The 21,922-nt window shown below is 36.4% G+C and overlaps 2 protein-coding genes and 1 long non-coding RNA gene across 6 annotated transcripts; 2 read left to right on the top strand and 1 right to left on the bottom strand.

Annotated features, from left to right (window-relative positions):
- Positions 1-230: 230 nt before the first annotated feature.
- Positions 231-6,106, top strand: LOC113532633 (POU class 2 homeobox associating factor 1). Its single transcript, XM_026924088.3, has 5 exons — positions 231-428; positions 3,565-3,680; positions 4,548-4,590; positions 4,667-4,950; positions 5,056-6,106. Exons 1-5 carry the CDS (start codon positions 413-415, stop codon positions 5,332-5,334), a joined length of 738 nt encoding a protein of 245 aa, XP_026779889.2. The 5' UTR covers positions 231-412; the 3' UTR covers positions 5,335-6,106.
- A 9,198-nt stretch (positions 6,107-15,304) lies between these two features.
- linc.pou2af1 (lnc RNA pou2af1) lies at positions 15,305-20,675 on the bottom strand. 4 transcript variants are annotated; one of them, XM_053239484.1, is made up of 5 exons: positions 19,329-19,889; positions 18,555-18,646; positions 18,175-18,223; positions 17,262-17,488; positions 15,305-16,399 (listed from the first exon to the last, which is right to left on the bottom strand). In XM_053239484.1, exons 1-5 carry the CDS (start codon positions 19,504-19,506, stop codon positions 16,064-16,066), a joined length of 882 nt encoding a protein of 293 aa, XP_053095459.1. In that variant the 5' UTR covers positions 19,507-19,889; the 3' UTR covers positions 15,305-16,063. The 4 variants fall into 4 exon arrangements, with proteins under 4 accessions (XP_053095459.1, XP_034166372.1, XP_026779893.1 ...); XM_034310481.2 differs by having other exon boundaries at positions 15,308-16,399; positions 19,493-19,884; XM_026924092.3 differs by lacking the exon at positions 19,329-19,889 and adding an exon at positions 20,508-20,675 and having other exon boundaries at positions 15,310-16,399.
- On the top strand, positions 18,907-21,495 carry LOC128319998 (uncharacterized). The gene is made up of 2 exons (XR_008303453.1): positions 18,907-19,306; positions 20,458-21,495. It is a non-coding gene; the product is annotated as an uncharacterized LOC128319998 (long non-coding RNA).
- Positions 21,496-21,922: the final 427 nt, after the last annotated feature.

Raw genomic sequence — 21,922 nt, 5'->3', positions numbered from 1 at the left:
ATTTAATTTATATGCAACATATTATGTATCCAGATTATTTTTTCATTGCTTAGAGAAGTGGCCTGAAAATCTACAGTATACAATATATTATGTAACCAGAGTGACTGTGAGCTGCTTTTAATCCTATCCAAAATCCAAAATTATATAACGAGATAGTTACAGAGGTGTTCCAATGTGTTTAGAATACTAAAACAGTATATTAAAACTCTAGCCGTCTTCTAAGGCAAGAAGTAACATTTAAATTAAATGGGAAACTCGTGATCTGCATTGTGGTGACATCATTTGAAACTGCATTGCTGTTGCTTTTATAAAGCAGCCCACTCAGGCGATCAGTCAACACTTCTGAGGCGAATTAGTGTGTTAGTGGTCATCTAAATGATTAAAACCATATTAAATTAACGCGTATCAGATTATGCACATGGGAAAATGTAAGTACGAATTTTTGAATATACATTTACATGGTTTTTCCAATAAACATACAGTATATTTCCAAAAAGACTCATTACACATGTCATTATGTATTAAATGCATCTGATTTAATTAATTTATAAGCTAATTTAATTAATGTACAATATGTTTGAATTAATTAATGTTAATGAATTTACTTTTTTAAGTTCATTTTGCAACAGCAGTAAGACACAAATCCATGCAACACTTGCATAGTTTCTTGCTGGGAAATATTTCAGCAATTAATCTATTTGATCTGTTTGAAGCTGTAATTACCATGTAAATATTATGTGAAAACATTGTATAATCTCATATTACTCTATAGCAAATCTACACCAATATAACATGGCCTTACTTCACTTAAGGTCAGTTTTTTAGGGTTTATGTGAAAAATGTTGAAGTGAAGATATACAATGATGCATGCCAGGGGGAAATAAAGATCAAAGCAGGCATTGTCTGCTGTTTAAGTGAGAATATTCATATTTTATTTCTTGCACCGTTGAATGTCATCTTCACGCTGACATGCTGTTTCTGCAGGCTACGTGACAGTAATGACAGGTGATGATGGATATTAGCAAATTTATCTTTGAAAATCATTCCTTTCATTTTGAATGTTATTATAGAATCATCTCAACAAGATTAATTTGTTGATGATTAAATTCACAAAATAAATTAGAGAGGTGGAAGTCACTCAACCTGGAGGGCAAGAGTGGATACACATTTTAAAGTTTCAGACACACTATGCTCTACAGTTTTATTGTTATATATTCTGTATCATTTGGAAAACATTATATTCACAGGAATTTTTTTAAAAAAAAGATAATTATGGAGGCCTGTCCTCATGTTGGGGGTTGGTGGCTTAATCTTGATATGCAAAACATCACAATTACTGCCTTCCTGCCAAAAAAAAGAAGGGTGCGCAGCTGCAAAGCTTCCTCTTTTCGAGTCCCTGAAATCCTGTCACGCTTTTAATTTGCAGAATGACTCCTTGCTCTTATATGGGTTGTAAAGTGCAACTGTTAGTTCATATCTCAGTCTGATTATCTCATTTCAATCCAGTTTTAAGACAAAAAACAACATTTCCATAAATCTTTAATAGAGAAAATGTTGAGGTACTCAGATTGTCCAGTAATTAACAAAACTGTGTGTGCAAATATCACAGGATGCAATAACACATTTAAAAAGTTAAAAAGTGTTTTACATAATTTTAAATGTAAAGTGTCTGGTGCAAGCCCACTCTTATATGATATATACATCTCTATATCATTAATTTCATAAGCAATAAGGTACAATTAAAAATACTTAGTTTATGCAACAGCTAATCAGATATGCATGGCTAGGTAACACACTTACAAAAAATTACATATATATCACAGCAACAGGAAATGAGGCATGAGAGAAAGAAATATACTATGCACATGTTGTGGTCTATTAGTACCTGTATTAGTCATATCAATTAATACAACAGAATATGTCTGACAAGTAGGGATCTTCAGGGTAATTCCTTAGAAACCATTCCAGTTAGGTGCTTTACATAGTCTGTGAAAATATTTGAAGCAAATAAATCGATGTGTTGGATTTCCAAAGGGGAGAGATATCTCCTTGTACCAGGCTGGAGTGACCACAATAAGCAATAAGCAGCTTTCTTTCATGCACTGAATGTGTCAGGTATCTGTGTGCTAAGGCTCACAAAAGAAACCTTTGTAAATAACAACCTTAATGGGTGCAAATGCATAACACAATTGACAACATTTGTTCACAAATTTTAAGATAGTAAATTAATTATTGACTTTGTGAAAGTTACTGAACTTGTGTATGGATAGTTTATACAATCACAATTCTTTAGTAAAATACTTAATACATGCTGAATTAACAGAGAAGAATGTTAAATGTTAGTCAATACATTTGCATTTAATTAAGGGTAATCCTGCACTTGTCCATTATGACCTCTCTAGCAATAAATCAAGACTGCATTTCAGTTCAGTTTAATAATCCCAGGTGCAACAGTTCTATACAATTTGTTTTCAACACCTTTATCAAACTTTCAGTAGTGATGAGGACAGAAAATGCATATGCAGGAAATATAGGGTTTAAACTATTATTCCAGGCCCTCCATCTAAACATTTTAATACAGTATATTAAAAAAAAAACATGTTAAGGAGGATAAAAACCAGAAGGACACAAAGCAAGAGAATTTTAAAGTAGGCTTAAAAAAAAACCTTCAGCAATTAAAAAAAAAAAAAATCAAGTTGTTTTCCAATTTTCCGCTCCTCAGTAATTCTATAAATATCAGAACACATTCTCAACTTTTCTCATTACTCAGAAAAAATCTGTAATAAAAGCACAATACAAAGGTATATAAGACAGGAAAATCCATGTGACTGAGTTAAGAGGCACATTGTTCTTCCCACTCACTCAGTTGCTTTACAATCAGGCATGCCCAGAAAAATTACCATTGGATATTGGGAGCAAAGTGCAAAGTTCACTGAATATTATGAGCCTCACTGACCAAGTTAGCATTAATTTGTCTGGGCTTCCTTGGTAAATGTGGTTAGCATGGATGTGGTCATTTGTGCATGCAATATACTATGCATGCAGAAACGGGTGAAACATTTCTTTTATCAGTAGGCCAGTATGAATACAGAAAATCTATTCCTTTATTTGATCAAATAAAAAAGATTGCTCAAGAAAGTAAATGTTGACCAATCAAGATTCTTTCTAAGGGTGGGTGAGTCCCGGTTTTACCACTACAGGATATAGTGTTCTACAAACAATGACTCATGAAGTGATTGTAGCTTAAATCACTACTTGAGAATACCATTTTAATTAAGCACAAATGCTGATTATAAGCAGATGTCTGTCAGTGAATGTGGTTGATAATGTCTCGTGCTGTGAATAGATAAAGAACTGGTGTCCTCTTCATCCATGCTCTTACATTTTTTTCCACTCTCTTACATTTCATTGACTCTTACATTTCACTAAACAGCCACTTCTCCTGAAATACACAACTCCTGCCCAGTTACTTTAGAATTCCTTATTTTAGCTCATGCCTAGTATATGTGGAAAAATGCATATCTTGGTTTCTAACACAAATGTGTATTGTGTGTTTGTTCATAGCACTGTCAGAACACGCTGCATCTAAACCATACCAGGGTGTGAGAGTCAAAGACCCTGTGAAAGAGCTACTGCGCAGAAAGAGAGGAAATACAGCTAAAACAGTGCCCCCAACTGCAGTGAGAAAGCAACCACATACACACACAGTACATAACACACACACAAACGCAAACACACATATATACATTATCAGATGGGCTACTCCCAGTCACTAAAAACGTAAAAAAAAATTCTAATGATAATAAAAAAGAGAGAGAGAGAGAGAAAGAGAGAGAAAAATTAGATACGAAAAATGACCTGTAGCTGATAATTTAGAGATTATATCCTGTTCAGATTATCAAGTAGAAAGGTTTGTTTAGTGTCAGATTTCCTTTATAGTCCAGGAAGTTTAGAGACGTAACATAGACAAAGATTCATTATAATCTAAATCAAGACATGCCCTGCTGAGAGTCAGCTGGACATTAGCTTCATTTGTTAAGTGAAGGCAGGCTGTAAAGCAGCCAAACTCCAGGGGATTTTGTCCTTATATAATCCAGGTGTTTTTCCATGACAGTTAAACCATTCCCCCATATTGCCACAGGGCAATAGGCCTATGCAAATCAGCATGCAACTTTGCCAAGGATCTTGCCTGCCAACTTCATAATTATACCTGACAACTCGTGAAAACATAAATATACACAACCATATCAGATTCGTATAAAAAGAGTTTCGCTCATTCCTATTCTACACTGACTTACTCCCACCATCTCCTGCACTCCTTCTTCACATCTTCTCTTTAACTTTTTTGCTCAGAAATTTCCACATAGTCCATCCTGTTTGCACACAGAGGGTGTCTAAACACTGTCCAGCTGTAGTTCATTGTACTTTAAATCATTTTTCACTAGACACTCAGATTTTTTTTCAGATATACTGTATATTAGATCATTTTATTATACATACTGAAGTAACATATATGCCACTTATTCTTTTAATGCAATCTTCAACAGGTGGTGATTCCCAACAATACTTTGCCATCATATACACATGTTGGTGAGTAATATTAGGACAAGATAGTTTTGTTTACTACAGGTCTACAGATTTCTTACATCATGTTTTTTGTTTGAAGGGTCTTCTGGTTTCCCAGGAAGCAGCCAAAGTTCTCTGAATGAATCAGCTGTAGACGTTGGTGCGCTGTGTCCTGGTTGGGTTGCTCAGCCCAGCGGCACAGCTGCTTTTCAGCCCCTGGGTCATTGGGCTCCTCCTGAGTATTTCCAACATGAGCAGAGCCTCTCTACCCTCCCCTCCCTTACAAGCGACATGTATGTCCAGCCTGTGTGTCCCAGCTATGCAGTGGTGGGCCCGTCGTCTGTTCTCACCCTGGCCCACGCCCCTCTCTTCACCAACCTCGGGGTAAGCTATAACCTGACGATGAACTCTCCACTTGAAATGCTTGGCAAGTCTTAACTCAGTCCTTACCTCTACCTTCTCCATCTCTTATCCCTATATCTGCTGCAGACCATAAGCTCCTCCAGCTCAGGCCTGCCCCAGATAGATGTCCAAGATGGCTCACTGGCATACATTCCATGGGCCCCACCCTTGTCCCCCTGCCCACAGAATGTGGCTCCCCAGCTCCTGCCCATGGCTGTGCCTGTGTCTGAATCAGAACCGCAGCAGGAGGAACCTGCTCCATCCTCAGAGGGTACCTTAGCTTTGGAGAAACTTCTGGAAGAGGAGGAGGAAGATCAGAAAGAGCCCTATGCCTGCAGTCCTTCATTGTTTACACAAGACATTTAGAATGCCACTTTTACACCTTTGCTGTTCTAAGCACTGAAATGTCACCTATGAAGTATGGAGTCTGCCTTTATACCATAAATAATATATTCAATATTCTCTACATATGCATATATTATTCATACTGTATGTCTACTTAATTGTTCATAGATGTGCTTTTTTTTGTATATAGAATGCTTTATATTTTTTTTCCTGGATGGGCAAGTTTTACTTTAGATATTATTTTAGATTTTTGGGGGCTAAAAAAGACACAAAATTGTTTTGAAAATACAGAAAAACATAAACGTTAAAGTCAGTGATTTTTCTATGTTTCCATGAGTATGTTTGAGTTGTCAAACAAATTTAATCTGAGAATCATTTCAGTCTACTGTGCTCTGTTTTTCCTAAACATGAAAAAAAAGACCTTTTGTTTGTTTTCCTGCAAATATATCCTATCCATTCATATCCTGTAAGAAGAGATATATTTTCTCAGCAGGTGCCACATAAATCTTATGAGAGCCCTGGGAGTCCCTCAGGATTCCAGTGCAAATGTCATTCTCTAGATGAGTGTTTGGGGGGAAACAAAAGATTTGCTGCAGAGACTTTTATCTCATTATCTTGACACAGCCATTGTCCTTTACCTAGGGGTGCCAGTTTTACCTTGTGTTCCCACAACATTTTTCTGGCCCTGGTTGTCAGCCCTGCACCTGCTCTTCAGCTGTCAACTTAACCAAACTTTCATTATAGGTGACTAATAGTGAAGCATAACCAAAGACAATAAAGAAATTATTATTTATGTCTTGAGTCTTTGAAATGGAATTTCTTTTACAATACTTAATTTAAGAACATACTTTAAACAAAGAGATTAGTGTTAAATGTAAATCCCATGGTATAATGAATGAACGTTTTAACACAAGACAAATGCCAGGTCTGCATGTCCGTGACTGTAGCACCTGAGCAACGTGCTTCATTGTCTTGGCATGCCCTTTTACTTCAGTACATAATAAAACCATTTCCTGTGATGACAAATTTTGGAAAATTTCTGAATTTCATTACAGGGTAATAGTGACATGATGCAGAATCCCTACAACTTAAAACTAGCACATAATATTGCTAGTGCAATGGGGCAACTAACTGTGCTTCCTAAAAATTTACCGAAGAAATACGATAACTTTTTAACTGCAGTAGGATTACTTCATGTTCAAAGTCTATGTTTAACAGCAGTGCCATCAAAGCTCTTTTAAAGAAGCTGCAACTTATTAATCTCCCTTTGTGTTGCTCCAACTCCCACAAATTAACCATGTAAAAGAAACTTGTGCAGATTGTTTCATGTAAGGTCTGTCAAATCACACTCAAATGTTGAAATCTTTATTACTTTTGAGGGGAATTTCTTTAAGAACAATTCATTTTTAATAACCAGCATGACCTCCTTTCATAGAATTGTTTACTTTGGATATTAAACATAGATGGTTGGAGGGAGTTTTGGAAATTAACCATAACCCCTTACTTCCTCCTCTATCCGCTACCCTTCTTCTTTGCCCTTGTTATTTTTTTACAAGAACTATGAGTAATTGTGATAGGTAATGTCATGCCAATAACATGTCGAAACTCCTGCTTTTGGTTCAGCTTGGTGTGAACAAGAAAAGTATTTCTCATGCATGATACTGCCAAGACCAAGATCCTCACAACATGAAGCCAACAGGTTCCAGGCAAGTCTGAGTCTGAAAGAAAGGAATTTAATTTATCTGCCAAGGAAAGGTAGCACTGAAGGCATCCAGGATCTGGAACTCTCACGTGTGAGATAAGCCAAGGATTTGAAGCATTGTGTGATATTCTTTAGAATTAAATGTCAGTTTACATGCATTGAAAGACCACGTTGCTTAAACCATCAGTTGAAAGGTTGTAATGCCTAATTATCTTAAGATCTGGAACACTTGGTGTAAGCCACTTTCCCTCTGATAGGATATACTGGTACTGTTTTTTGCGAAATATGACTCACTAATCTCACTGATGTATCACACGTGAAAGTCACAGGCTTATGTCAAATAAACTGTGGGAAGTTCACAATCCAACAGTTTACTGAACTGTTTTATTATTTATTCTGTCTGAACAGGACAAATTATTATTGAGTTGTATTGTGATGCATCATGCTTATGACACTGAACTGAAAGATGGGCGTGGTGGTTGGCTAGAAATCTGAGAATTTGGATATGACTTAAGAGATCATGTATTTGATCCTCAGTGCATTACATCTTTGAGTGTGGTGCTCAACCCCAAGTCAGCGCGATTGTTAAATGTACATACCTTTGGCCAAGAGTGTCATCTACATGCAAAACCTTAACACCTCTCCTAGTGTAACCAGATCTTTAGGATTAGCTGTGTTGAACAAGCAGCCTTTAGGTTTAAGTGTTAAATACCACAAAAGACATGCACACACTTTGTGTGTTTTTCACGTCAGTGAATCTTAGCAGATAAGAGGGAACTCAATGTTGTTATTTTCTCTAAGCAAAGCTTCACCAAATATTAATTGTGGGGTCACTGCCCTGTAAATTTAAAATCATTGTTTGACAGGAAAAAAGTGCATTACTTAAGAAAATATTTTAGGTCTGAAACTATACTGTGCCCATCATGTTTGTAAATGTAAATATGTAATAAATATGACTTATTGCACATTTTAAGCATGTTTGGCTATGTTTCAGAACCAGGGTCATTTGCAGTTACATATATCTTATTAAGATAAAGGTCGGGATTTCTGCGCCTGTCTATGAGGAAACAGAACCAGCCAGTCTGGTTTAAAGAGACATAGGGGAAAACCCCCGGCCTGTGAGCTTAAACGAACAGGTCCTTACAACCTGTCAAATTGCCAGAGAATCTGATATAAATATGAGTTTAAGGTCAACAGCAGTTCCTCTGTTGTCTGTGTAAAAAAACTGTAAATTGATATATTCAGCACGAGTATGCTGAGATAACCTGGGAATGACCTGAAACACATGAGCTCAATTTGCTAGAGCTTTGCAAATCTGCTCATCATCGCGTTAAATATTGCTGAGGTTATAACCCATGAGACTTGTGTCTAAAAACTTGCATTGGCTTCTGATTAAATGCATCTTATTTTCTCTTCATGCCTTCCTTTACTAACTTACTGCTTACTGTCTACAATTAATTTGTGGTTATTGTTGTGCATAAATTTGTAAAAAAAAAAAAAAAAAAAAAAGGTCTCTTGTTCAGAGACATTAATTCAGTGCAGTCTGTGTGGATTTTCTGTGCATCCTAAAGAGCTAATGGTACTGGAATAAAGATTTCCAGCTATTTGTGGAGTAAGCGTATGCACTACTTTCTCAGGCATCAATACTGGATATCTTCTATATCTTATCTTTGTTTTCTTTACTGCATATATTCTTTTGCTCATGCACATATACAGTCATGTGAAGAAATTAGGACACCCCATTAAATATTCAGTTCTATTTAGAACATGTCAACATGTCAATTTCTGATCTTGTTTTAATTCGTACCTGTAGATGAAAGTGATGTAATTGCATGTAAACAACTAAAAATCACTTTGTTTTCACTTGTTAAACAAAAGAAATAAACAAAAATGAGTATTTCAACTGAGGAAAAAGCATTAATAAGCACTAATAGCTAGTGTTTCCCCCTTTGGCTGAAATAACCTCAGTGAGACGTTTCTTGTAGTCATCTACCAGTTTCTGACATCGACTGGAAGAAAGTTTGCCCCACTCTTCAATGCAGAATTCTTTCAGCTGTGTGATGTTTGAGGGGTTTCTTGCATGCACAGTCTGTTTCAGCCAGTATTTGGTGGATTTACTGGCATGTTTTGGGTCATTGTCATGTTGCAAGGTCCAGTTCCGCTTCAGCTTCAGTTTTTTGACAGCTGGTCTCACATGTTCCTCAAGCACCTTCTGATACAATGTAGAATTCATAGTGGATTCTATGATGGTGAGCTGGCCAGGTCCTGCTGCAGCAAAGCATCCCCAAACCGTAACACTTCCACCTCCATGCTTCACAGGTGGTATGAGGTTCTTTTGCTGAAATGCTGTATTTGGTTTATGCCAAACATATCCTCTGTTATGGTGTCCAAATAATTCAATTTTAGACTCGTCTGTCCAAAACACATTATTCCAGAAGTCTTGGCCTTTGTCTATGTTTTCTTTGGCAAACTTCAGTCTTGCCCTCATGTTTTTCTTAGACAGCAAAGGTTTCCTCTTGCACACCTCCCATGATAATTAAAGCTGTGCAGTCTCTTTCTGATTGTAGATTGATGCACTTTGATATCAACTGTAGCAAGAGCTTGCTGTAGGTCCCATGATGATATTTTAGGGCTTTTGGAGTCTTCTTTAAGCATCTTGCTGTCTGCTCTTGGGGTGAATTTGCTTGGACGGCCTGACCTGGCCATGTTGGCAGTTGTTTTAAATGTTCTCCACTTGTAAATGATTTTCCGGATAGTGGAAGGGCTGATTACAAATTCTTTTGAGATCGCTTTATATCCCTTCCCAGACTCATAAGCATCAACATTCTTCTTTCTGAAGGCCTCAGAGAGCTCTTTGGATCTCACCATGGTGATACCTCTCACTTCAACAATTAAGAGCAAACCAAACTAAATGTCTGAGTTTATATAAGGCAAGCTTCCTTCAAAATGCTCTGTAACGATGTTCTAATAATTTGCACCTGATGTGATACACCTGTAGGGGATTTTAGCCATTTTAAGTACACATAAATGTGGGAATGTCCTTACTTTTTCCTCACAAGAAATTGGATTTTTTTTTAAATTGCATTTTACAGATCATTTTAAAAAGACTTTTCTTTGGTTTTATTTGTTTAGTTATATTACTTGAATCTCCCAATATTGTTAAAATGAAGATCAAATGTCCATATTTTTAACTATGTTAAAAAAAAAACACAGGCTTTCATAGGGTGTCCTAATTTTTTCACATGACTGACTATATATATATATATATATATATATATATATATATATATATATATATATATATATATATATATATATTAACTGGCAATGGACTAACCAACACAGGTAAATAGAACAGTGGCCGTCAGGTGAGAGGGGGAAAGTTCTTTCCCAAAGCACTGAAACAGGTCCAGGCCAATCCATGCTGGATGAGAACGCAATTGCTTCAAGCAAAGAAACAGCATGCAGTGGCTTGCCCTCTCTTCGAGTATGCAGGTTAACCTCTACCACACTTTTTGCTGTGACAAACTACGCAAATGGCATTAATAGATTTATGCATAAAACAAATGTTTAAAAGTACACTAACTAATTCCATTTCTGTTCCGAATATTATCATGCCTACCAAAATCTTAATAACTCAAATAACTCAATAGAACTAAAGTCTAAAACCCACACAAGTTAGATGCTTCAGTGCATTACATCAATAAGTGATTTTTCAGTGTCACAGACTGATGTTGATGGGGATGTAACTGTACCTGCCTGTATGTATGCTAACTATGCCTGCCTTTGTTCATCTCTTTAATCTTGACACATTCTTCACAGAGTGAAGGGTTATCAAACATATTAAATGCCTTTTATTCACCTTAGAAATAGCTGACCTGGTGTTTCAGTGTGAATGAGCTGTTAAATAGGTTAATGATAGTCATGACAAAATGTGAAACAAAATAATGATAGACAACCTCTTTCTCTTAGTAAAAATGACATGTTTACATTGGGGAGGGGGCAATATTGTATACTGTACATGTATGTGATGACAACTGTCCTATGAATTGAATTAATGTAATGGAGTAGACACCATTAAAGTTAGGCCTTCCTAGTATGAGGATATCTTTTGATTGAGAAGCATTTCTGTAAGTAACTATAAATAAGGGTCTAGGCTATAACTGTAAATGCACCTGATTTTTAGCTTTTCTTACAACTTCAGCCATACACAATTAAGCAAAATTCTCTCGGTTGTTAATAGAGCCTTAGCTTTGTGAGTTTAAACCTCCCAGATGACAATTCCAAATAGGACCTACTTATTTATGGGTGATTAACATAACACATCAGGGGTGTGGCCATCACCGCCCTTCTTGACCCCTCTATTACTGCTGTGCAAATTATGAATCTTAATGAATCTTCTTTCATCTTTCACCAACTTGACTATAGACAGGCTTAATAATTAGAGTTACAGTTAAGGCCAAAAACTTACATACACCTACTTTAGTCAGGCTTGTTGCCCCTCCTTGCTCAGACACACTTTTTCAGGTCAGTCCACAAATTTTCTATAGGATTCAGGTCAGGGCTTTGTGATGGCCAATCCAGTAGATTCACTTTGTTGTCTTTAATCTATTTCAGGATTGTCTTAATTGTGGCTATACAGTTTGGTACCTGATGCCTTCAACTCCTTCACCAGATCTTTTGAAAAACTGAGATTGAATATCTTTAGCTTATGTGTATGCAAACTTATGGCCTCAACTATACACCCTACTGGGTGTATAATCACAGGGCACCATGCACACACGCATTCACACACTCATTCACTCCTAGCGCAATTTAGAGTAGCCAATCCACCGATCATCAATCAGCATGTTAATAATAATAATAATAACTATCTGTTTTTATTATTAAAAATAATAATGAACATCAATTTTCAAAAAAGTGAGAGGTTATCCATTAATTTACAGATAACTTTAGTTAAGGTGTGCTCCCATTATTTAAAGAAAATTCTTAAGAGGAAGTGCTTAGCATTATGAACCATTGTTGGCATGTATGTATAAGTTATTTAGTGGTGTAACAAACTAAGTATAAAGTTAGTTCAAATCATGTGCATACTGTATGTTTATAATTTAATCATTTTCAAGCATGGTTTGGTAATTTGGGACAGTATGGTTCAGGTTAATTTGGGAAAGTCTTAAAATACAAATAATGATGAGAGGAAAAGTGAAAGAATGCATATAAAGGATACATGAATGAACGCATTAAATGTGCAACAACTATGGTTTAATGATGCACTGATGGATTTTATGTGCATTATAAGGTGTTTTTATTAAACATTATACTAAGCAGGGGAATAAGTTTGACAGAGAAATATGAAACATTACTTATGCCTTCTACTTTAAATGAGTGCAGCGATTATTACTTAGTGTACTGTGTTTATTTAATTTTAGTCTTTGGTATGAATGTTTTTAATCTACTGCAAGAAATGAATTATAAAATGTTACTTAACTTTTATTGGTGTTTTTCTACTATGAGTTTTACTTAAACTGTTCATACTGAGTTATAGAAGAGATTGGCTATGAATCTGGAATATTCATTCCTTTGTTCATCACCACGTATTCATACACCATGAATCCATCCCAGTGCACCATGCACACACATTCATAGATTCATTTACACCTAGGACCAGTACACTTATTAGTGTAATTATCAGAGGTCGGAGGAAACTGGAAAACCCAGAGGAAACCCATGCAGACACGGAAGATGAGAAGATGCACAGAAGATGAGAAAATGCACAGAAACTCTGCACACCTGAGCCAGGATTGACCGTGGAGCTGTGAGGCGGCGACGCTAGCCACTATACCACTGTGCCACCCATTATTGGTGTTAGTGTTGTAAGAAATAAATTATAAAATGTTACTTAGGTCAACATCTTTAAATGTAGTCATTATTAGTCTACTTCTTCTACTGTATTCATATAATTCATATAATAAAAAGTTGATGAATTTGATTTTTTAAAATCATGTTATTGAAATTTAAAATTATGTTATTGAAATTTACTGATGTCATGAATAGGTATTCACCAAAATAAAGTTTTAACATCTAATTGGGGATGAAAATAAAGGCCAAAACCTGAATTATGAAATATCTATATACCAAATATACCAATATACTATATATGTCATTAAAATAGTTTTCAGTCAGTTTTGAGAAAGTTGTAAGCCATGCTTCTTTAGAATATGAGCATTTTTCCTTCATGCGGTCATAGTAAATAGTCATCACGTTGATGATTTTAGAAGTGTATCGTGTGGTCATTCAAAAACTGGAATGTGGAAATCTTGTGGAAATTCAAAAACTGTCCCAATATATCTGAAATCACCCTACTTTTAACCAGTTTAATATTTTTCTGTGTCTTTTGTGATGAAACCCCATTTTCTTTGTATTTTTTTTAGAATTACATTGCAACTTTACAAGTTGTTTGTAAAGTGCCTGAAATACAGACTGGCTTACATTGTTATTGAAGCCTGTTCATATCTAATGGGCTATATTAGATATTATATAATATAAATCATTATCTACATTGACATAATGTTTGCAAAAGGTTTTCAGATAAATTTTGCAGATAAAATACCTAATTCAACATTTTGTTTTTTACTAACTCAAATTGTTTAAAACTTACATTAGGCAAGTGCACAAACACAATCAGTCATGTATCTGTTACAGCTGGTATTTGTTCCCAAACCATTAGGTCATATAAGCAATAAACTTCATGCCGTTGGCCGTCTAAGTCTACATAGAGCACAGTAAACAGTGCTATTTAGGACAAAAAAAGAAACTTTTAATAACCCTGGTAACTGTGAGCAGGTGTGTGGTGCATGTTAGTCCAGATCATCATAGTAAATAAATACATAAACCATGCTGAATTAAAACAGCGTTAAACAAAATCAATTTTAACTTTGTATAAGTGAATTTAAAACACTATTTTTGTTCACTTTTCTGAGTGTGGGTCATCTCTTCTGAGATGGCCCACACGGACTTTTTCAGGGATTCACACTGCTAGTTGTAAATGAAAACCACTTGGATCTGGTGACTAGCAGGCTTCAAAGGGGACTGGATTCCCTGCACAAAGAACTGATGGAAAAGTGACAGCAAGGAATAGATTAATTTCTTTCGCAGAGAACACTTCATCATTGGTCTAGTATTGATATCTGTTGTTTTCTGTCTCTACAATAATATCCATAATTGTTTGATCGCCAAACTGATGGGTATCTGTATAAAATTTGTGTTGGCAGAACACAGCCATAACTCATAACTCAGCCATGTTTACAGCTGGACCACTTTCAGGCCAACACTGAAATGCTGCACAAGCAATTATTAAATTTGGGCCATTTATTTTGATACATTAGGGCCATATGTGTATATATATATATATATATATATATATATATATATATATATATATATATGTATGTGTGTGTGTGTGTGTGTGTGTGTGTGTGTGTGTGTCTAAAATCAACTATATTTGGCTATTTGGCCCTGATTTATTAAAATAACATAACAAGAAAAATTCATACCAGCCGCATAAGCACAACCAGCTAAACCTGCACAGAAGACTAACACTAAGATTGGAATAACATGGGACTTGTGCTGTTCGTGAGATTCATGAGAAACACGGCAGAGGTAACATTTAACCTAGACACTTGGACATTTTGCTGAGTATGCATTCCCAGGTGCATCTGTCAGCCACTATCAACTATCACTTCTGTTTCTTAGAGATATGGGCCTCATGGTGAGTGACAGAACCAGCAGAAGTGTAGATGGATGAGGATTTCAACCCCTGATCCTTAAAAAGGGAATTTCCACTATGGTGCAGGGGGAATTGTGGCACATGAAACGCACGCTCTTGTTTGTGAAACATTGGCTTTCACTTGAGTTAATATGTACACACTGTTCAGTGACCCATTCAGTGATTATGCTGGAACATACTGAATCACAAGGACCTGTGTAACGAGACAGCTTCATATCAAATGAGGGAATAAATGTTTCCTGTTGAATTATGTTTGAATAACACACAAATAATATTTGCATTTTGAGAAATATGGTTTGTTTTCATAGCTACAGTGTGAAACAACTGAGTTCCTGATACCCATTTCCAAATATGAAATTGAATATTACTCTGTGTGCTATAGCTTACATGAAATCATAACTGAGATAAAGAGCTTGTTTTCATTTCACACTGACACTCTATACATTAATAATATTCTGGTTTAATCAGATTCAGCAGAATTTCTTACTTTTCAGCAGGTAGAGTTTGGGGCGTCTTTTATTTCATATATCATATTCATTGATCTTTTATTTATATGCAATATCTAGTCAAGTTGGCATGCGCAGTATTACATTATTAATCAATCATATCAAGTTCTTAGAAATGGCTATTCATGCAGTCTTAAAAATAGCTTCCTTGTGGCTTCTATGAATGGTTCCAGCTTTCCTAAAGGATTGTACTTGGAACATTTTCTAAAAACATAATGCTCAGTTGGACCATTCTACAAGATCCTTAACAGTTCTCCCAGAAAGGATAATCCAAAGATCACTTTGGGGTGCTAGATGATACCTCGTATAGAATGCTGATATCAAAGACCTCTCTCGAGCAGAAATATTTTGGAGTTTAACTAACATTTCTAAAAACTTATTCTTCTCTGAATAATATTTATCCATCCACAAATACATCTCTCGCTCTTTTGTAGTCTATTTTGTGTGAGTTCGGTTAAGTGAAAAATGACATCACAGGATTACGAAAAAATAGTATTTTATTGTAAAAAATAATAATAATAATAAATGAACAATTTGTTCGTCATTGATACTGACCAGCGTTTCAACAAAGGTTCCATGAAAGTGATAAGGTAGCCTTTGCTAGAGCCTGTAGGTAATGCCTATACCAAGCAATGCATGACCAATTTTATGTTTTGATTTCTTATGAGACGATTTTTGAAGATTTTTGATCAAAACAAAAATAAAATATTGAAATGCTTTCTGGCGCTGTACAAACAATGCTTAGACAAAGTGCTCTTATAAGTAACACAGCTCTGAACTGGAGGAATCTCTTCTACAGTAAGCTTCTTCTCCCAGAGCTTGGTAAAAACAGTCTGAGGTGCTGTAGTGAGGAGGCGCGTAGTCTGCGGCCATGGTCCCATCCTGCACACTGGGCCAGTGCGACAGGCAAAAGCAGTGCTGCAGGGTGCAATGCTGGTAGTGGTAATTTTCTGAAGTAAAGCTGGAGCTCATGTCCATGCGTGTCGGGGAGCTGTAGCACGAGGAGGAGGAGGAGTGAGACTCAGGCGGAGTGTAGCTGTTGTAATCAACCGGACTGGGAAGACTGAACGAGTGTGTTGGTGAACTGGAAGCCTGGAAGAAAAGGAAGCGTTACAACGTTAGACGTTATCCAAACACACAGCAAAAATCCCCTAATGCTTAATGAATACCTACAGTGCTGGACTAACACCCAGAGGGCTAAAATAACACCTACAGTACTAAACGAACACCTGCAATGTCTGCTTAACAATGCTGCAATAAAGACAACAGTGCTGAATTATCACCTGCAACGTGGAATTATCTAATTACTGCAGTGTTAATTAGTACACATGGTGCTGACTAAACACCCTTAGTATTGAATTAACCCTTACAATGTTGAATTAACTCCTACACAGTGTAATTAATTTGTAATGTTTTGTATTTCCATTTAACAAACTTTTGGAAAGTGCCTACACTAGAGCGTTACACTTGATGGTGTATGTGTTTAAGAATAAGTGTTTAATTATCCCAGAAAGTCACATGCAGAATTAATTCTTACAGTATTCAGTTTACCCTTACACTATCCACTGTGTCCAGCTGAACTTATTTAACTGTATAGGCTATGTTCATTCAACACTGAGCTTTTTAGTAGAGAGAATTCTAACTGGCTCCAGTAAAGCAATGTGCCAGTGGTTTTTGTTGGTCTGTTCCACTAGTACGTGAATTTCCTCGTATTTCCTGGTAAAGAATAATATTAATGAGCAGTTAGCACTGGAGATCAATTAGATTATCAAGTGTAAGCCCCTGTAATTATATCTTTTTGTTTGTATTGAATTTTTTCATAGTGCAGTATGCTAATATATATTTAAAAAAAAAAATCTAATCCATGCTGCCTGAAAAAGTCAAACCAGGGCAACAGAACCTTATATGAAACGTGGCTTTTGGTTAGCAGGTGTAGAAATAATCTAATACATACTAAGCTGTTAGTGTAATAGTCCGCGCATGATGAAGGGAAGTATCCGTGCGGCCACTGCGCAGGAGCAGGCGCACACACCGCAGTGCTGGAGCTGAAGTTCTCTGCAGGGATCATGTTCATCAGCAGCTGATCATCAAACATGTCCTCCATGGCCATATGCACGCTTTCTGCAAACTGTCGAGGCTGGAAATAAGCATCCTGCGCCGAGAGAATATCGAGATGACCCGCTGGAAAAGATGGAGAGAAAAATACTACATAAGCACAGCAGGGTATTTAAATTGGGCATGTAAAGACTTGAGATGATGTCACGAGAGGAACAGCCAACAGCTAAATCACATTTGAATAGAAGTTTATAAAAGGAGTCCTTACACATTTGAAGGAATCTTGCATACTGTATCGTGCCTTTTTTTCCCCCCAACTGTTCTGCATGACGCTCGTGTGCTTTCATTTTGGAGTTAGTAAGTGGGAATCAGATTTTGCTTCGATTTGTGATCAACATCTATGTTAACTAGCTGAAGGAGGCTTGCTTTGAGTGATGTTGCACCCTGCTACAGCCTGGCTCATTAATGTCGCTGTTTTGATCTATTCTGTGCAGATGAGGACTGCCACCATTTCCCAAAAGACAAAACCGGTGTGTAACATAATGCAGAGACATTAATTAGAGACATTCTGTCTGTTAGTTGCATTAGTTAATAGTAATGGAAATGAATGATTTCTAGTTTGCCATTGGTATCTAATGAGTTTAATGATTATTGGAAACAGTTTGGCCAATTCCCTTTAGTGGCTTAAGTTTTGTTTTTTTGTTTTTTTTTTCCACCAGGGGTGTTATTTTGGATGCACATACTTTATTATTATGATCGAAGACTTGCAAACTTTGGTTAGTCTGTTAGGTCTTTGTAATTGAGGAACCTACCAGTCACTGGTGTAGAACAGACGTCGTGAGACGTCACAGCTTGTGTTTTCTTTGGGGGGTGGAGTGGAGGAGAGGGGAGGGGAGGGGAGGGGTGGAGAGAGAGAGAGAGAGAGAGAGAGAGAGAGATTAGCACTCAGCATTGAATCTCTGTAGCTTTTTAAACATGCTTTATGCCTATTCCAGTGTAAATATATACCAGCAATGTTTGCTCACTCATCAGACATCCTCATAATGGACAAGAGCAGGTGTGGCCATGTCGAGCATTGTAACAGTTAGTTTCTGATTCATCCTAGCTACTGATTAAACACCAATCCCCTGACTCTGATTCGCATGAGGAATCCTGTATGCCTTGACATTATTAAAAAAAAAACAGTTCTTACTCTTGATTCTGCTGCCTGAAGTGCCCTGCGTTTCTGAAGCAGCTCCTTGACGGTGGTCTTCACCCGCACACCCTGGTACACCTTAGGTTTGTCTGGGGATGAAGAGAAAAATGTACACAACAGTGGAATCACTCAGTGTCCCGAATGCCATGTGTAGGCCTACAGATTATATACTGATTTATTTATCTATCTATCTATTTATTTATTTATTTATTTATTTCAAAATGTTAAATTTTTCCCAGTTGTTAGATTTTTTTAAAAATTATTTTTTCGAAACTCAGTTTCACTTGCAAACATTTAATTTATTTATTTTTTTTTTTTTTGTATCAACCTAACCTTTGATAAAGTCTATTGAAATAGTTGCGCAACAGTCATTCAGTGGCTCTTTGTAGCAGAGGCGCCAGATAATGGTTTCAGCGCTGCGCATTACAGTAGGCACCACGTGCAGAAGTGCAGAGATGTTAGCCTCATTTCCATCAGTTTGGTACAAAACTGATTTTGAAATAATGCATTTTCATATTTTAATACCCTAAACTACATTTTTACGCAAAAAAAAAACAGTCAAGAGTCAGCATTTCTAAGAGCAGCCAGCACCCTGCTGTGACTAGTGGTGCACAGTTGGTATGCAGACATGTTAAGTGCAGGGAAAAGCACCGCACCCATTGAGGAAACACAACTAAATCCCGCATGTAATACGGAGTGTGAGAGAAATCTCAAGCGGCGTGTGTGTAGAATCTCATCCAAACACTACGGTAAGTAGCCTAACCTATATACCTTTATATGATTGAAAAAAAATGCGTTTGAAATCAGCAAGTGGTTTGCAAGCTTGCGTAAAGTCTGTGCGACTTGTTGTGAAGCGAAGTTGTGCTCTTTGTGCTCCGGTGTGTGTGTGTGTGTGTGTGTGTGTGTGCTGTTGACCACATGCTGCAGAAATGTACCATAACCCATCCATCTCCAATCTCGTTTAACTCCCATCTCGACTGAAAGCATAGTTTTAAGTGCGAGTTTAATAAATGTACTGGATCTGATATAGAAGTAGAAAATTCCCATAGAATCCGAGGAAGAATAATAGGCTGGAGAAATAGGTTGTATAACCACGCAACAGATCTAAATAGGATTAGATCCGGATTTTTTTAATTGGCCGTGTAGCTGATATTCGGTCAGTGGGCGTCTTCATGAAATCTTTAAAATATGTCTAAAAGTTCCGTATACAAGGGAAAATGGCTAGGATAAGAACAACGCCACGCCATGGCGGAGCTGATAGAGGCAGCAGACGTGAAGCTGGCACTGATGCTGAGAAGATTGCGACAGGTTCCGCGCACACTCACACTTACTCTCATATAACTCTTCATATGACTTATACCGACACCTCAGATCGCTCTGGAGTTGCAAAAAGATTCTGATTAGCCTGCGCTCAGTTTGCAGATTTAAAAAAAAAAGAAGAAGAAGAAGAAAAAAAAGTAAAAAAAAAAAAAAAACTGGCCGTTATTCAGAAAAGAAAAACCCTTGGGCAAAATGCATATTTAACACATTAAATCAAATATCAAATTAAAAGAGCAGCCTACTACATGCACTGGAAATCAGAAATGCGCCCATAAATCGAAATCCAGAAATATAGGACTTACATGAGAAGTCTATATTTAAAAAAAAATACCATGCATATGAACACACGTGGTCTGCTTACTGTTATTAAAAAAGTGCATTAAAGTTCATCCTAACACAGCTACCAAAATGCCTGTGTAAGTTTAAGCTGAAGTTTGAAATAAATTGCCATACTGCTGGTCAGAGAATGGAGGAGTTGTTGGTCAGAGGCATGCTGTACCTTTCTGACCCGTTTGAATTCATTTATTTCCTCTAAGCTCATTTTTTTTAATCCATCTGCCTTTTGCATGTGTTTCTCCAGGTCCCAAAGGATAAAGAATAAAATGAGAAGAAAGAAGAAGTTTGACTCACCAGACATTATTGGCGTGAAGAGGAGCAGGACCCAGTGAAACACCCCAAGCGCCTGTTCTTGGCTCTATTATATGGGCAAGAACGAAATATTGATAAAATTGTCACAAAGTCTCAATCAATCACCCTCACAACACTCTCACTATATACAATTATGCAGTAATATAGCCAGGGAAGCATTAGTTTGAGTTTTTCTGCCCTCATCCCTACTATTTAAAGTCCCAAGAACTCAATGATTTGACAATGATTTGATTGCGCGATACTTTCAATTTGAATATTCAAAGACTTCGCAAAAATACTTATATCTTCGCGATATTCGCCATCAGAGCGCATGTAAGAGCACCCCCTTTAATAGAATATTACACCATTTCACACTTTGACACAAAAACAAAAATATATTTTTGACATTTTATCACCCTTTTGATATTGATGCCAAGAGACTGGCTGTGGAGCTCTCTTTGCACTTTACAATATCCAAGAGCGAGCAAATGGCTTTCCAAACAACACACAACACCAGGCATATATCCCACAGTGCATAACCATATCAATAAATAAGAAATAATATGTCCTGTGGCTTGATTGTAAACCATTTTTCCAGAAATGTAGGCATGGTGGGCGTGGCATATAGTGGCAGCCATTTTGACCATCAGAGCATGGGGAGCTTGTGCTCTCTGACATCCACTTTACACATGTTAACAGTTCTGTAATGAATATTATTTTTATTATGATCCTGTGTAACCTGAATTTTATATTAATCATATGTAATCTGTAGTGTTTTATGAAATAGCTGTCCTTATAGTAGGCTATTTGTCATAATGGTTATTTCTTATCCCAAATATTTTAAAACTCAGATAATCAAATGTTGCTATTGCAATCCTGATAATATTATAGGACAACATTTTTTTTACACTATTTATATTTTACCTACTAGGATGAATTTTGTAAATTAAAGCAAGAGGACATTAATAAAAAGAAATGTGGTCTTACTTTATCCTATTTTTTCTTTTATAATTTGTATTTATTTTTTTTTATTGATGAAAGTCTATTAGAGTGTGATGCTTATCATAACGACCCTAATATATAATATTAATATTATCCCATTAATGGTCTATTAATAAAGGATTTCTTTCAGAATAGGATCAAACTTGACAAACCTCTGAGTCAAAGCTAAATAGCTGGAAAATAATCATTTTTAATATTTAACCTATTTTTTTCATTTAATGTGTGTGTGCTTTTTCTTTGGTCGTTGTTCTGAGATGTTGGATTGATATTTTGTCATTATTTAGGAGTAGTTCTTACTTGCACTCTTTCAGCCTGGTTTATCTTGAGAGATTTGAAGAGAAGCATTTGATGCCAGACATTTGCGCATCACATGTCTAGTTTATATATATATATATGTTTTGTGGACATGATCCACA

Source organism: Pangasianodon hypophthalmus, chromosome 14 (assembly GCF_027358585.1).
Source record: "Pangasianodon hypophthalmus isolate fPanHyp1 chromosome 14, fPanHyp1.pri, whole genome shotgun sequence".
Taxonomy (NCBI): Eukaryota; Metazoa; Chordata; class Actinopteri; order Siluriformes; family Pangasiidae; genus Pangasianodon; species Pangasianodon hypophthalmus.
Note: the sequence above shows the minus strand (reverse complement) of the source record. Positions and strands in the feature narration are given on the sequence as shown.